This window comes from Orcinus orca, chromosome 9 (assembly GCF_937001465.1).
Source record: "Orcinus orca chromosome 9, mOrcOrc1.1, whole genome shotgun sequence".
Taxonomy (NCBI): Eukaryota; Metazoa; Chordata; class Mammalia; order Artiodactyla; family Delphinidae; genus Orcinus; species Orcinus orca.
Genome location: NC_064567.1, coordinates 11131683 through 11144010, shown reverse-complemented (window position 1 = coordinate 11144010; position 12328 = coordinate 11131683). Strand labels below are relative to the sequence as shown.

The 12328-nt window shown below is 38.0% G+C and overlaps 1 protein-coding gene across 1 annotated transcript; it reads left to right on the top strand.

The window, feature by feature from the left end:
* Positions 1-9270: 9270 nt before the first annotated feature.
* LOC101283336 (olfactory receptor-like protein OLF3) lies at positions 9271-10299 on the top strand. The gene is given in 1 exon segment (XM_012533864.2): positions 9271-10299. A coding segment is annotated over 1 exon segment (942 nt). The 5' UTR covers positions 9271-9357.
* The last annotated feature ends 2029 nt before the right edge of the window (positions 10300-12328 follow it).

Genomic DNA, 12328 nt, shown 5'->3' with positions numbered 1-12328 from the left:
TGTAGACCTGTACATTTTTTGTATGTGAAATCTGAGACTTATCCAATGTATTAATAATTTACTAATAAGCACTAATAAATTTAGTAATAAATAATTCCTTTCACTGGAAATTCTGAATCCTATCAATTAGCATCATGAATAACTGGGCTCAAATTTCTGAGTAAAATCTCAAGAGTAGAGATGTTTTGATCTCCCAGTTTTACAAGGAGAAAATTCAAGTTTCTGCCTTGGAAAGGGCAAAGTATTATATTCATCAGTTAGACTGTAAGGTTCTTGAGAGCAAGGGCTATGCATTTTATCTTATTTGTGTTCCCAGTGCCTTAACAGTGCTAATAAATTCCTGCTGATTGATTTACTAATTGAAATTTTCTTTACTGTTCTAGAGGTTGCCTCTTACGAAATATATGAAGATAATGCTTGTTGGAATTTAGTATAATAGTAAATAGGCTTTAAAAATCTCAGGCTCAGAGTTAATTGGTTCATAATACTGTTCAGTAGATGAAATATTATCACCCATACAAGGCTTCTTTTATTAATTAATTCTGTTTTATCCCATTCTTTATTCCTCAACTATTCTGATATGTTTAATGCATATAATGATGTTTGAGAGTACATTTATGTATTTAAAATATAAACTACTCAGACTGTATCTTAGTTTTTTTTTTTTTCCCTCAACACTATATTTTTAAGAATGATACATATTGCTAGTCTATTACTTTTAACTGTTCAGAGTAATCCACGGTGTTCACCATATTTTAGCTATGGTATCCAGCTCCCTACCCCCACATATAGCCTGATGATGAACATCATAATACATGTGCACTTAAGGACCTGTGAGAATTTATTTAAGGAATATACACAGGAGCCAATTGCTAGGTAATGGATAATGCTCTCCAGAATGGCTTTATAAGTCTACACTCGTACGTCAGTGCCTGACGGCTCTTATCCATCCACAGCCTGCATGTTTTGAATTTTTCTAGCCTAAAAGATATAAAATTGTCTTACTTTGCATTACTCTGATAAGTAATCAGTATGAACGTGTCTTCATATGCTGAACTTCTGATTTGTCTGCCTTCACCCAGCACCACTCTATCCATGCCTTCCCCGCTTCAATTCGTGGTAACTCCATCATTGCAGTGATTAGGCAATTTCCCAGTCTTTCTCTCATAAATTGGCAAGAGTAGCCTGTTGTCTCTATTTTCAAAATACATACATAGTATGATCACTTCTCAGCATCTCCACTCTTACACCCCAGTGTGAGCCGCCCTGACTTCCCACTTGGGTTACTGCCATTGCCTGCATCAAATTTCCCTGCTTCTATTCTTATATCCCAGCACTCAGTGATCCCTTTAAAACAGAACTCGAATCACGTCCTTCCTCCTTATATCCCAGCACTCAGTGGTCCCTTTAAAACAGAACTCGAATCACGTCCGTCCTTCCTTCAACCATGCAGTTATTCAGAATTAAATCCGAAGTATTTACAATGAACACAGGCTTTTCTCCTAACTATGCCTCTCTACCTGGAATGCTTCTTTCTCAGTTAGCCACTTCCTCATCTCCTCCAATTCTTCATTTAACTATCATCACTGCCCTATTTGATGCTGCAGACTTTCTCCTTGCCCCCTACCCCTGTTCCCTCTTACCTTGTTATTTAGTTTTTTCCAAAGAACTTACCTTTTCTAACATATTTGCAGTTAACTCATTGTTTAATGTCTGTCTGTCATCCCTCCACTGCCCCCAGAATATAATGTAAGCCCCTTGAGAGCAGGGCTCTTTGGTTCAGGTAAATATATGTACCAAGAATATAGAATAGTGTCTGTCTTACAGTCAGCACCAAATAAATATTTCCTGAGTGAACCATATTGTCAGCCTTTTGGGTTTCTATTGCTGGACACTCTGTGTTCATCTTCTTTGCTCATTTTTCCTTCGAGTTTTCTACCATTTCCTTGTTGGTGTGTATATGATAAATATGAATCCTTTTTGGTTATAGCCATTGCAAATACATACCTCTGATCCATCGCCTCTCTGTCAGTTTTATTCATAGAGTCCTTTGTTGAATGAAAAACCTTCATTTTGATATAATCCAAATTATCGCATTTTTGTCCAATGATTTATGCTTACGAAGTTTTGTTTTTCTAAAAAAAAAAAATCCCTGTATCTAGGTCATAATATATTCTGTGTTATTTAATTAAGTTTTATACTTTTACCTTTCACAGTATTTCTTTAGTTTATCTTTAGTATTTTAGTATTTCTTTAGACATCTGCTTCTACATATGTTGTTAAATATGGATCTAGTGTTTATGTCCATGTGTGGTCCATTTATTAAACAGTCTATTCTTTATTCAGTAATTTTAATAACTTTCATGTACATTAAGTTTACCTATATATGGGTCTGTCTTTGAATTCTATTCTATGTGTTCGTTTGTTCTTGCACCATGTAATCCTGTTACTCTACTTCTAAAAATTGAAGTATAGTTGACATACAATAGTATATCAGCTTCAGGTATAAAACATAGTAGTTTAACATGTATATACATTACAAATTGATCACCATGATAAGTCTAATAACCGTCTGTCACCAGATAAATCTATTACAAATTACTATGTTCCCAATACTGTTCATCACATTCCGTGATTTATTTATTTTGTAACTGGAAGTTGGTACCTCTTAATCTCTCTTGCCTATTTTCCCCAACCTCCCACCCCTCTTCCAATCACCAGTTTGTTTTCTTTATCTGTTAAGTCTGCTTCTGGTTTTTTTTGTTGGTTTGTTTTGTTTTTTTAGATTCCACATATAAGTAAAATCATTCAGTACTTCTCTTTCTCTGTTTGACTTATTTCACTTAGCATAATATCCTCTAGGTCCATCGGTGTTGTCACAAATGACAAAATTCCATTCTTTTTTATGGTTGAGTAATATTCCATTGTGTATATAGCTATATATCACCTCTTCATTATTTATTCATCTATCTGTAGACACTTAGGTTGTTTCTATATCTTGGCTACTGTAAATAATGCTGCAATGAACATAGGAGTACATATATCTTTTTGAATTAGTGTTTTTGTTTTCTTCAGAAAACACCCAGAAGTGGAACTACTGGACTGTGTAGTACTGTTTTTAATTTTTTGAGGAACCTCCACATTTTTCCATAGGGTTGCACCAATTTACATTCCCACCAACAGGAACTGTTGTTGATAGCCATTCTGACAGGTGTGAGGTGATACTGTGGTTTTGATTCACATTTCTCTGATGATTAGTGATGTTGAGCATCTTTTCATGTGTCTGTCGGCCATCTGTATGTCTTCTTTGGAAAAATGTCTATTCAGGTCCTGTGACCGTTTTTTAACAGACCTCTTTGGGGTTTTTTTTTTTGGATATTAAGTTGTGCGATTTCTTTAAATATTTTGGATATTAACCCCTTTTCCAGTATATCATTTGCAAATATTTTCCTTTGTTCAGTAGGTTGTCTTTTCATTTTATGATTTCCTTCATTATGAAAAAGCTTTTTAGTTTGATGTAGTCCCATTTGTTTAGTTTTGCTTTTATTTCCCTTGCCTGAGGAGACAGACAAACACACACAAAATATTGCTGAGACTGATGTCAAAGAGTAAACTGCCTATGTTTTCTCCTAGAGTTTTATGGTTTTAGGTCACCAGAAGATGCTTTTGTCACCAGCTCCCAGAATAAGCCCTTCTCTGGGGCAATGCCAGGTAGTTGAGCAGAGGATGAGAACAGACTGGGCACTCTGACATAGACAAGGCGTACAGTGGAAATCTCCCTTCCCACTCCTGGGAAAGGGAAATGGGGACTAGAGGTACCACTGCACAGCACTTAACCTCCTCACTAGAGGGTTTTCACAGAGGAGGTTGTACTTTTATTAAAGGTTCCCAATGCTAAAAATCCCTAGGTACAAACCAGGATATGAAAGATCATCTTCCTTAAAGTGAAGGGAAAGGTGAAATTGCTAAGGTTACAGGATGTGATGGTAGAATTCCAAACCTGAGAGCAGCCCAATAGTAAGCAACATCTGTTTAGGGATTGGCATAAAAAACTCTCCCTGTCCAACCTCGGATTAGATGATGTACCATAGAGCATCTCAGTGGTCCTGTGAGTTGCCTGGTCCAGGAGCTATTGCTTAGAGGAACGTGGAGATGGATGAGTTGGAATGAGAAAGTTTCGATTTAATCTTCACGGTCCTAAAGTGGGATAAAAATTCCCACCATCCAAAAGTGTTATCACTGAAGACTCAGACACACTTCCCTTGAGAAATTAAAGTTTGGCAAGCTCCTTCCCATGCTCCAGGGACAAGGAAACAAAATGTTCATTTGCAAAGTTGAAATGTAGGTTAGGGTGTTAGATGCAGAAGTGACCAGACAGAGGGAAATGGAAAATAAAAGAAATCTAATAAACAAAAAATAATTGGCCCCTTGAGGTTTTATCACTAAGTTATAAAAAGTTACCTGTTCCAACTGCACTTGCTTCAAATTCCATAACTTTCCCAGCCCTGCCATCTTTCCAAGGCACAGGATGGCCTCCTCCATTCTCCAGAGGTGAGCCAGGCATTTTCAGTCTTTCTTCATCACTTATTTAGCAACATAAATTGTGAAACCAGGTTCCTGTGATCCATGGCCTCTCCTGCCATACTCCTCAAACCTAAGAGTATGGTGGCTTGATATATTGGCCTCTAGTAGAAATTTATCCTAAAAAATATGTTCTGGCTCTTCAGATTATGTTTGTGAGTGTACAGCTAAGTAGGTTTGCAAAGGAGCTTGTCAACAGCTTGAGCGTGAGTGAGTGTGCTTATGTGTGGGATCCAAAGAGGACACTATGGAAAGTGTTCCTCTGAGTGGAGAGAACTCCTGGCTCTCTCCTCCACCTGTGTAATGATTTTGGCTTAGCTACATGGCCACTCAACAGCTTTCCTCTACCTTTGGTGTGACTGCCAAGTGCCCTGGAAACATAGCCCACTCTTTATGTTAGTGCGATAGTAACTGTTTACACAGTAGGGGATGTATTGGCACTATTTATAAGCACTCACCACTACAGAGAATAGATTCCAAGTTCCCCGTGGGAGACAGCTCAGAAGGGACAAATCTTCCCAGCCAGATAAAACTCATACCTTCAGACCAGGACCCTTCGTCATGTCTCATCTCTTACTTGTTAGGGATATTTTTGGCTAGAGAAAACTATCCTTAGGTTCAAATCTTCTTTTGAAAGCTAATTAAAAAAAATAAGCACTCGATTTATCCATTTCTGTTAAATTGTTTTTTTTCCTTATTTTCCATAATTAGAGCCCTTAATTTTCTCTTATAAGAGGAAGAAAGAACTTCCTGCCATGTATCCATTATAAGATGTTGTGTTTTCATCACCATATGAGACACAAAGTAGAAGCATGATCACCTTTTCAAATTTACGAAAGAGGCCGGTTAATCACATACTTCATGAAGAGAGTCCCTAATAGGGGTGATGGGCTGTGTTTCTTTTCCTTATGTTGCTGATGTGGCTTGAAGGCCAGACTTCAACTTCATAGGTGAGTGAGAAGTACCTACTCTGGTCTACCATGACTGTGAAGTAAATGGATCAAAAGTAGGAACTCAATTAGCCCTCTCGATATGTCTTCTGATTTCCATGTTAGGTGAATCCACAACCTTTAAAAAATGACTGTGCTATACACAAGGTCTGCTATGTGTAGGAGCAGGATGACTGATGTGCCCCAGGCTATCAGATAATCCTGTTTACCTGCTGACTCCTCCATGGTCTAGTCCTTTTCCCATCTGTAAAACAGAGCTAATAAGCCAAAGTTCAGAGTGTTGTTGTGAATATTATGATACTATATTAGTAGATGTATAAAGTAGTATGATGCCTAGTACAGAGTAAGTGTTCAGCAAATGAAGTATTTATATCAACTCAGTATAAAAATAAGTGTAATTATGATTCTTATTTCTTCTCTTACCATCTTTCCCACTCCAGTGGATTTTTACACTCCGGGCGAAAGTGTTTCAGGAGCTTGTTTGTTTTCTTCCTGCCATCTGTCTCCAAAATAATAGACAAGACTGAGAACATTTTCTAAAACTGAACCTTCCATTCAGTGATTCACAGGGCAATTGACCTGTTAAATTATTTGAAACAGTTTTACAAAGAAACAGGTTTACTTTGACTTTACACATCACTTTTTAAAAATATCAAATGTGCTTTATTTAAAAAAGACAAAATTGCTTGCAAGTAATGTGTCACTTGGAAATTCACTTGCTTGACTTCATTACTGAGCAAAAGCAACATGACTTTAAGCACAGATACCCTTTTTTTGGGATATAGTTTTGGAGATAGGTAAAAAGACACCATTTATATTTTTGTTGTTACATTGACTTTTAAAAATTGACATTCGTTTGAGTCCTGGTTATAGAAGTGTAAACAGTGTAAATGAATCTACCGTTAACTATCACTGTCACATCCATGCTACCTATCTGCACATATATACCTGCTGACAAACCTGGAAGAGTTCCTGCATCACAGTTACCTTTGAGCCCCGGGAGACAGGCCTGAACATACAACGTAGGACAAATCACTGGTATTCCTTTAAAGAACAGGTCACAGTAGAAATACTTCTTGGAAACAATTCATCCACTTTGGTATGTTTTAGGTTTTATTAGTGATTTACATAGTTGTTTATTTAATTAAATCATAACATAAAGCATTAAACACAAAATATTAATTTCTTCAATATCTATGTTGTTAGCAATTTTGAGAAAAATACACACATATATACAGTTGACCTTTGAAACATGGGTTTGAACTGTGTGAGTTCACTAATACGTGGAACCACAAATATATGATATATATACACATCATGGCCATCTATAGCCATCATGATATTAGGTGGGGAAGGAGTAAGTAAAAAGAAGAGCAAACACTTCCATGTGGAGAAAATACAGTTCAGATGCTTAGATGCAAAACTGATATCCCCAGATAAAGTACTTATAATGAATTTTCCAGAAAACTCCCTTGTCTGTCACAATGGGCCTGATGACTCTCTCAGTCCAAATATTCTGAAAACTGCAAGCATAGGCAGCCATATATTGGGAATAAAGTGAATGGATGCGGAAGGATGGATGGGTCTTGCATTTAGCTGTATTTTATAGTGTGGTCTCTAGCTATTGGTAAATCTCTAAAAAGCATTGGAATGCCAGAGTCCATTTACATAGGAATAGGAAAGCACTGTAGATATTACCAGTCCATATTTTTATCATGGCTTGAAATGACTAGGAAAATTTCCAACAAGTATAATGACAATAATTTTTATTCCAGTGTCAAATGTAGCAGAACAAAAAGAAATTGATGTATAAATAGGTAAAATGCAAACTAAAATTACAAAGAAGGGAATGCACAATAATTAAGACTAGGCTATTGCTTTGTAGCTGTGAGGCTGACAAGCTGTTAATTTTCAACATTCTAGAAAAAAGCTCATTCTTGATTATAAACTATACCTATTTGTCATCAAGAGTTTGAATTCTTTATCTTTTCATATAGTGAAGAATATTATTTATATCTTTAAATATTGTGCATTTCTTTGCCAATGTTGCAGTTCAGTGTCTTGTTCCAATCAATTTTGGTGTAAGTGACTGAATGGTTTCAGTGCAAGGCCTTGAACGTGGTATCTGACATTGTTTGATCATTTCGACTAATTTCTGTGTGATACTCAATTTCTGAAAGCTCTCTTTTTAATAGTTCCTTGACATTTTGGACCTTATTCAAAGCAATATTAAATTCTGAATATTTTATAACTAACCATATGATAATAAACTATAATATTAAGTCCTCCAACCATCTGTGTTATAAGTGGTGTGATCTGCAACAGTCATTCTAAAAGTTTTTATGCTGAAACTGGAAACTTTCAATAAGTGTAATCTGCTGTCCATCTATAATTATAGCATGAATAGTATAGAAGCCATGGGAATAATTCTCTTCACGTGAATCTTTCATGCACTGTCACAGGATGGTCTCAGAGACCTCAAACTCCCGTCTGTGTATTTGAGTTATGGATCACTTATTTCTTTCTTTTAGTGAGCAAACATAAAAGAAATTTTGATTTTGGGTCAAAAAACTACTACTGTCTCTGTCGTCATGTTCTGTAATTAAGACCTGATTTTCTATCCTTCTGCCTTCTCTGCTGAGGACTGATCCCTGTTATATTGGGAAATAAGTTGTCCCTTCCTTGAGAAAACATTATTATTAAGTAATAACCTGACATCATTACATGCTTTATTAAATTTCCCTTGGGGGACATAAGAGATAAACTTTAGCAGCTCTGTATACCTTCTCTTCATTCAGCCTGAGTCTTGAAGTTGGCCATCCTGGGTTGATCTTGCCCACCTGGGCCACTGGTATGAGGTGGGTGGAGAGGAGGCCTTCCACCTGCCACTCTCAAATTAAAAGGGCAAATTACAGAAAATAAATTCAAAATCACTTAGTAATAAGAAGTATGAGAATATCACTTAAAACATTCAGGATTTCATGGATACAGTTCATTAAGGAGGGGTGAGTAGAGTTGTGTCTGAGGTATCCAGAGTAAACAAAACCAGAAAGTTAAATGGTATAGAACAGGGCTTCCCTGGTGGCACAGTGGTTGAGAATCTGCCTGCCAATGCAGGGGACACGGGTTCGAGCCCTGGTTTGGGAAGATCCCACATGCTGTGGAGCAACTAGGCCCGTGAGCCACAACTACTGAGCCTGCGCGTCTGGAGCCTGTGCTCTGCAACAAGAGAGGCCGCGACAGTGAGAGGCCCGCACACCGTGATGAAGAGTGGCCCCCGCTCGCTGCAACTAGTGAAAGCCCTCGCACAGAAACGAAGACCCAACACAGCAAAAATAAATAAATAAATATACTGAAAAACAAACAAACAAAAAAAACGCGCACACACACATTTTAAAAAAAATGGTATAGAACATCATGTAGAATTCAGAAAAAGTCATGTGGGCTAAAGAATGTCGCACCAGAAAGAAAGAAATTATCCCCTATAATAACTACTAAATTGACTAGGATTTTGTCTGACCACTTCATTAATTTCTTTCCTCCATTTAAGAGCAGATGTTTAGGAGAAGAAATTATCTTCCAGTAAACTGAATTTCAAGAATGTAACTTTTTTTCTCCTTGATTTCCAGCTGCAAAACTGGGTCCCATTGTGTTCTTCATCTACGGATATGTTCAAGCAGAGTTTGGATGATGATTTGGCCGAGACATTCAAAGAGAACTTTAAGTTCAGGTGGGTAGGTTCTCCCTGTGGTCTAAAAGCCACCTTCCAATTCTGATTTTCCTTAATTTGTTATTTTGACATCATTAGTTCAGTCCGGAGAAACTCATGGGCCAGGGAAATAAAACGCAGACATGGGTGAGTGAGTTCGTTTTGCTGCGGCTGTCCAGTGACTGGGGGACTCAAGTCTCCCTTTTTGTCTTGATCTTGGCCATGTACTTGGCGACTGTTGTGGGAAATTTCCTCATTCTTCTTCTGATCGGACTGCACAGCAGGCTTCATACCTCCATGTATTTCTTCCTTAGTGTTTTATCTTTTGTGGACCTTTGTTATGTAAACAGTTTTGCCCCACACATGCTGGCCCACCTGCTCTCAGTCTAGAAGTCCATCCCATTCCACAGCTGTGTGCTCCAGCTCTATGCACCCCTGGCATTGGGTGGGTCTGCGTTCTTTCTGCTGGGAGCCATGGCCTATGACCGCTGCGTGATGGTGTGCTACCCGCTGCACTACACAGTCATCATGCACAGAGGGCTGTGCCTGGGGCTGGCTGCCGGCTGCTTGGTGGCTGGTTTCGTGAATTCACTGATGGAAACAATCATCACCTTTCGGCTTCTCCTGTGTCACAGTGTTATTAATCACTTTGCCTGTGCGACCCTAGCAGTGCTACGGCTAGTCTGTGTGGACATCTACTTCAACAAGGTCATGGTGGTTGCCTCAGTATTTCTGGTGATCATGCTTCCCTGTTCCCTGGTTCTGTTCTCCTATGGTCGTATAGTTGTTGCCATTCTGCGCATTTGTTCTACTCAGAGACGTAGCAAAGTGTCTGGGACGTGCGCTTCTCACCTCACTGTGGTTTGCGTGTGCTTTGGGACTACCATCTTCACCTACCTGGGGCCACGGTCAGCCTCCTCAGTGGAAGAGGAGAAGACGGTTGCTCTATTCTATGCTGTGGTGGCACCTATGTTGAACTCCTTGATTTACAGCTTGAGGAATAAAGAAGTTACGGCTGCTCTCTATAAATTTTTAGAGAAATTCAGAGATAAAGGGTAAAGACTATAAGAACTTCTTGCTATCTATTAGCAGAATCAAAAAGGAGATCAGATAAGTGAAGGTGGGACTGCCACACTCACACTAAGGAAGACTATTATGGTCAGACCCTCGCTTTCAAATGAAGAATTCCTCCACGTGATTAATGGCTTTCCTTATATAGGCCAATACCAGGTAATTTACATGTCAGTGATTCAGCAGAGGGCCTTTTTTTAGATCGTCTTCTCTCAGGTATTCAGTAGTATTTAGACATCATCTGCCTATTTAAAAATTTTATTAGCGTACCAGTGTTTAAAGAAATGAGCCATGACTTCATCAAGCAGACCTGGTTTGTGGATTGAATGGGTAGATGAATTCCACCAATTAGGTTCACTTATACTTTTGTGGAACAGAATAGATAATGTCTGTTTTTCTTTCTACATGACAATACTCCAATTGTTTGTAGTATTGGAGGAAAATTAATTTCCTCCAGGATAACCACAAATGGTTTTTTCAACTCTTTAAAAAATATCAGTTTTGAAACTTTCAATACCATCTGTGCCTTAGTCTAGACTGTGATATTATATCCTGAAATAAATAATATATGATAGAATGTTTGTTCAGGCCATTATGCTGGATCTCATTTGCTTTTAAGATGAGAAATCTGTGGCTTCACTGTAGTCTTTTTTTATTGTGGTAAAACATACAATATGTAACAAAATTTGCTGTTTTAGTCATTTTTAAGGGTACACTTCAGTGGCGTTAATTACATTTGCAATGCTGTGCAAACATCACCACTATCTTATTTCCAAAATTATTCATTACCAGTCTTTTTTTGGCGGTACGCGGGCCTCTCACTCTTGTGGCCTCTCCCGCTGTGGAGCATAGGCTCCGGACGTGCAGGCTCAGCGGCCATGGCTCATGGGCCTAGCCACTCCGCGGCATGTGGGATCTTCCCAGACCGGGGCACGAACCTGTGTCCTCTGCATCAGCAGGCGGACTCTCAACCACTTTGCCACCAGGGAAGCCCACCAGTCTTTTATACAACTAATTTCCCAAGACCTGGTTCCTATAATCTGGTTACAAAGACTCTACACCCATTACGCTCTTTTCTTTTCTTTTAACTTAAACAAACGTATATGCATTTTGTTCTGCTAATTGTTCCTGATTTTCACACATCACACCAACTTGCCAAGATTATTTTGAATTTTGATTCTCCAGTTCATTCCTTCTGTTTATTTTGTCTTTCTTTTTCAATGGATACAATAAGCAGAAAAGGTTATAAAAATAAACACCAAAATAGTACATGTCAATTATGTATCACTGCAAACTTGGAAGAAAGTGGTCCACAAGGTCTTATAGTTGGAATCGTATGGTATGCAGCCTTTTCAGATTGACTACTTTCACTTAGAGATTTACATTTAAGTTCATTCATGTCTTTTCATGGCTTAATCATTCATTTCTTTTCGGAACTGAATAAAATTCTATTGTCTGCATGTAGCACAGTTCATTCATTTACCTACTAAAGGATATCTTGTTTGCTTCTGAGTTTTGGTAATTGTGAATAAAGCTGCTTATAAACATTCGTGTGCAGGTTTTGTGTGAACATATTTTCAACTCCTTTGGGTAAATACCAAGTAGCATGATTGCTGGATCGTATGGTAAAGGTATGTTTTGCTTTGTAGGAAACCACCAAACTGTCTTCCAAAGTGGCTGTATCACTTCGCGTTCCCACGAGCAATGAATGAGAGTTTCTGTTGCTCCATATTTCACCAGCATTTGGTGTTGTCAGTGTTTTGTATTTTGGCCATTCTAACAGGTGTGTAGTGGTATTTTACTGTTGATTTAATTTGCATTTCCCCGATGACACATGATATGAAGCATCTTTTCATATGTTTATTTGCCAACTCGATATATTCTTTGGTGACGTGTCTGTTAAGGTCTTTGGGCCATTTTTTAATCGGGTTGTTTGTTTTCTTATTGTTGATTTTTAAGAGTTACTTGTATATTTTAGATAACAGTTCTGTATCAGATGTATCTTTTGCAAAAATTT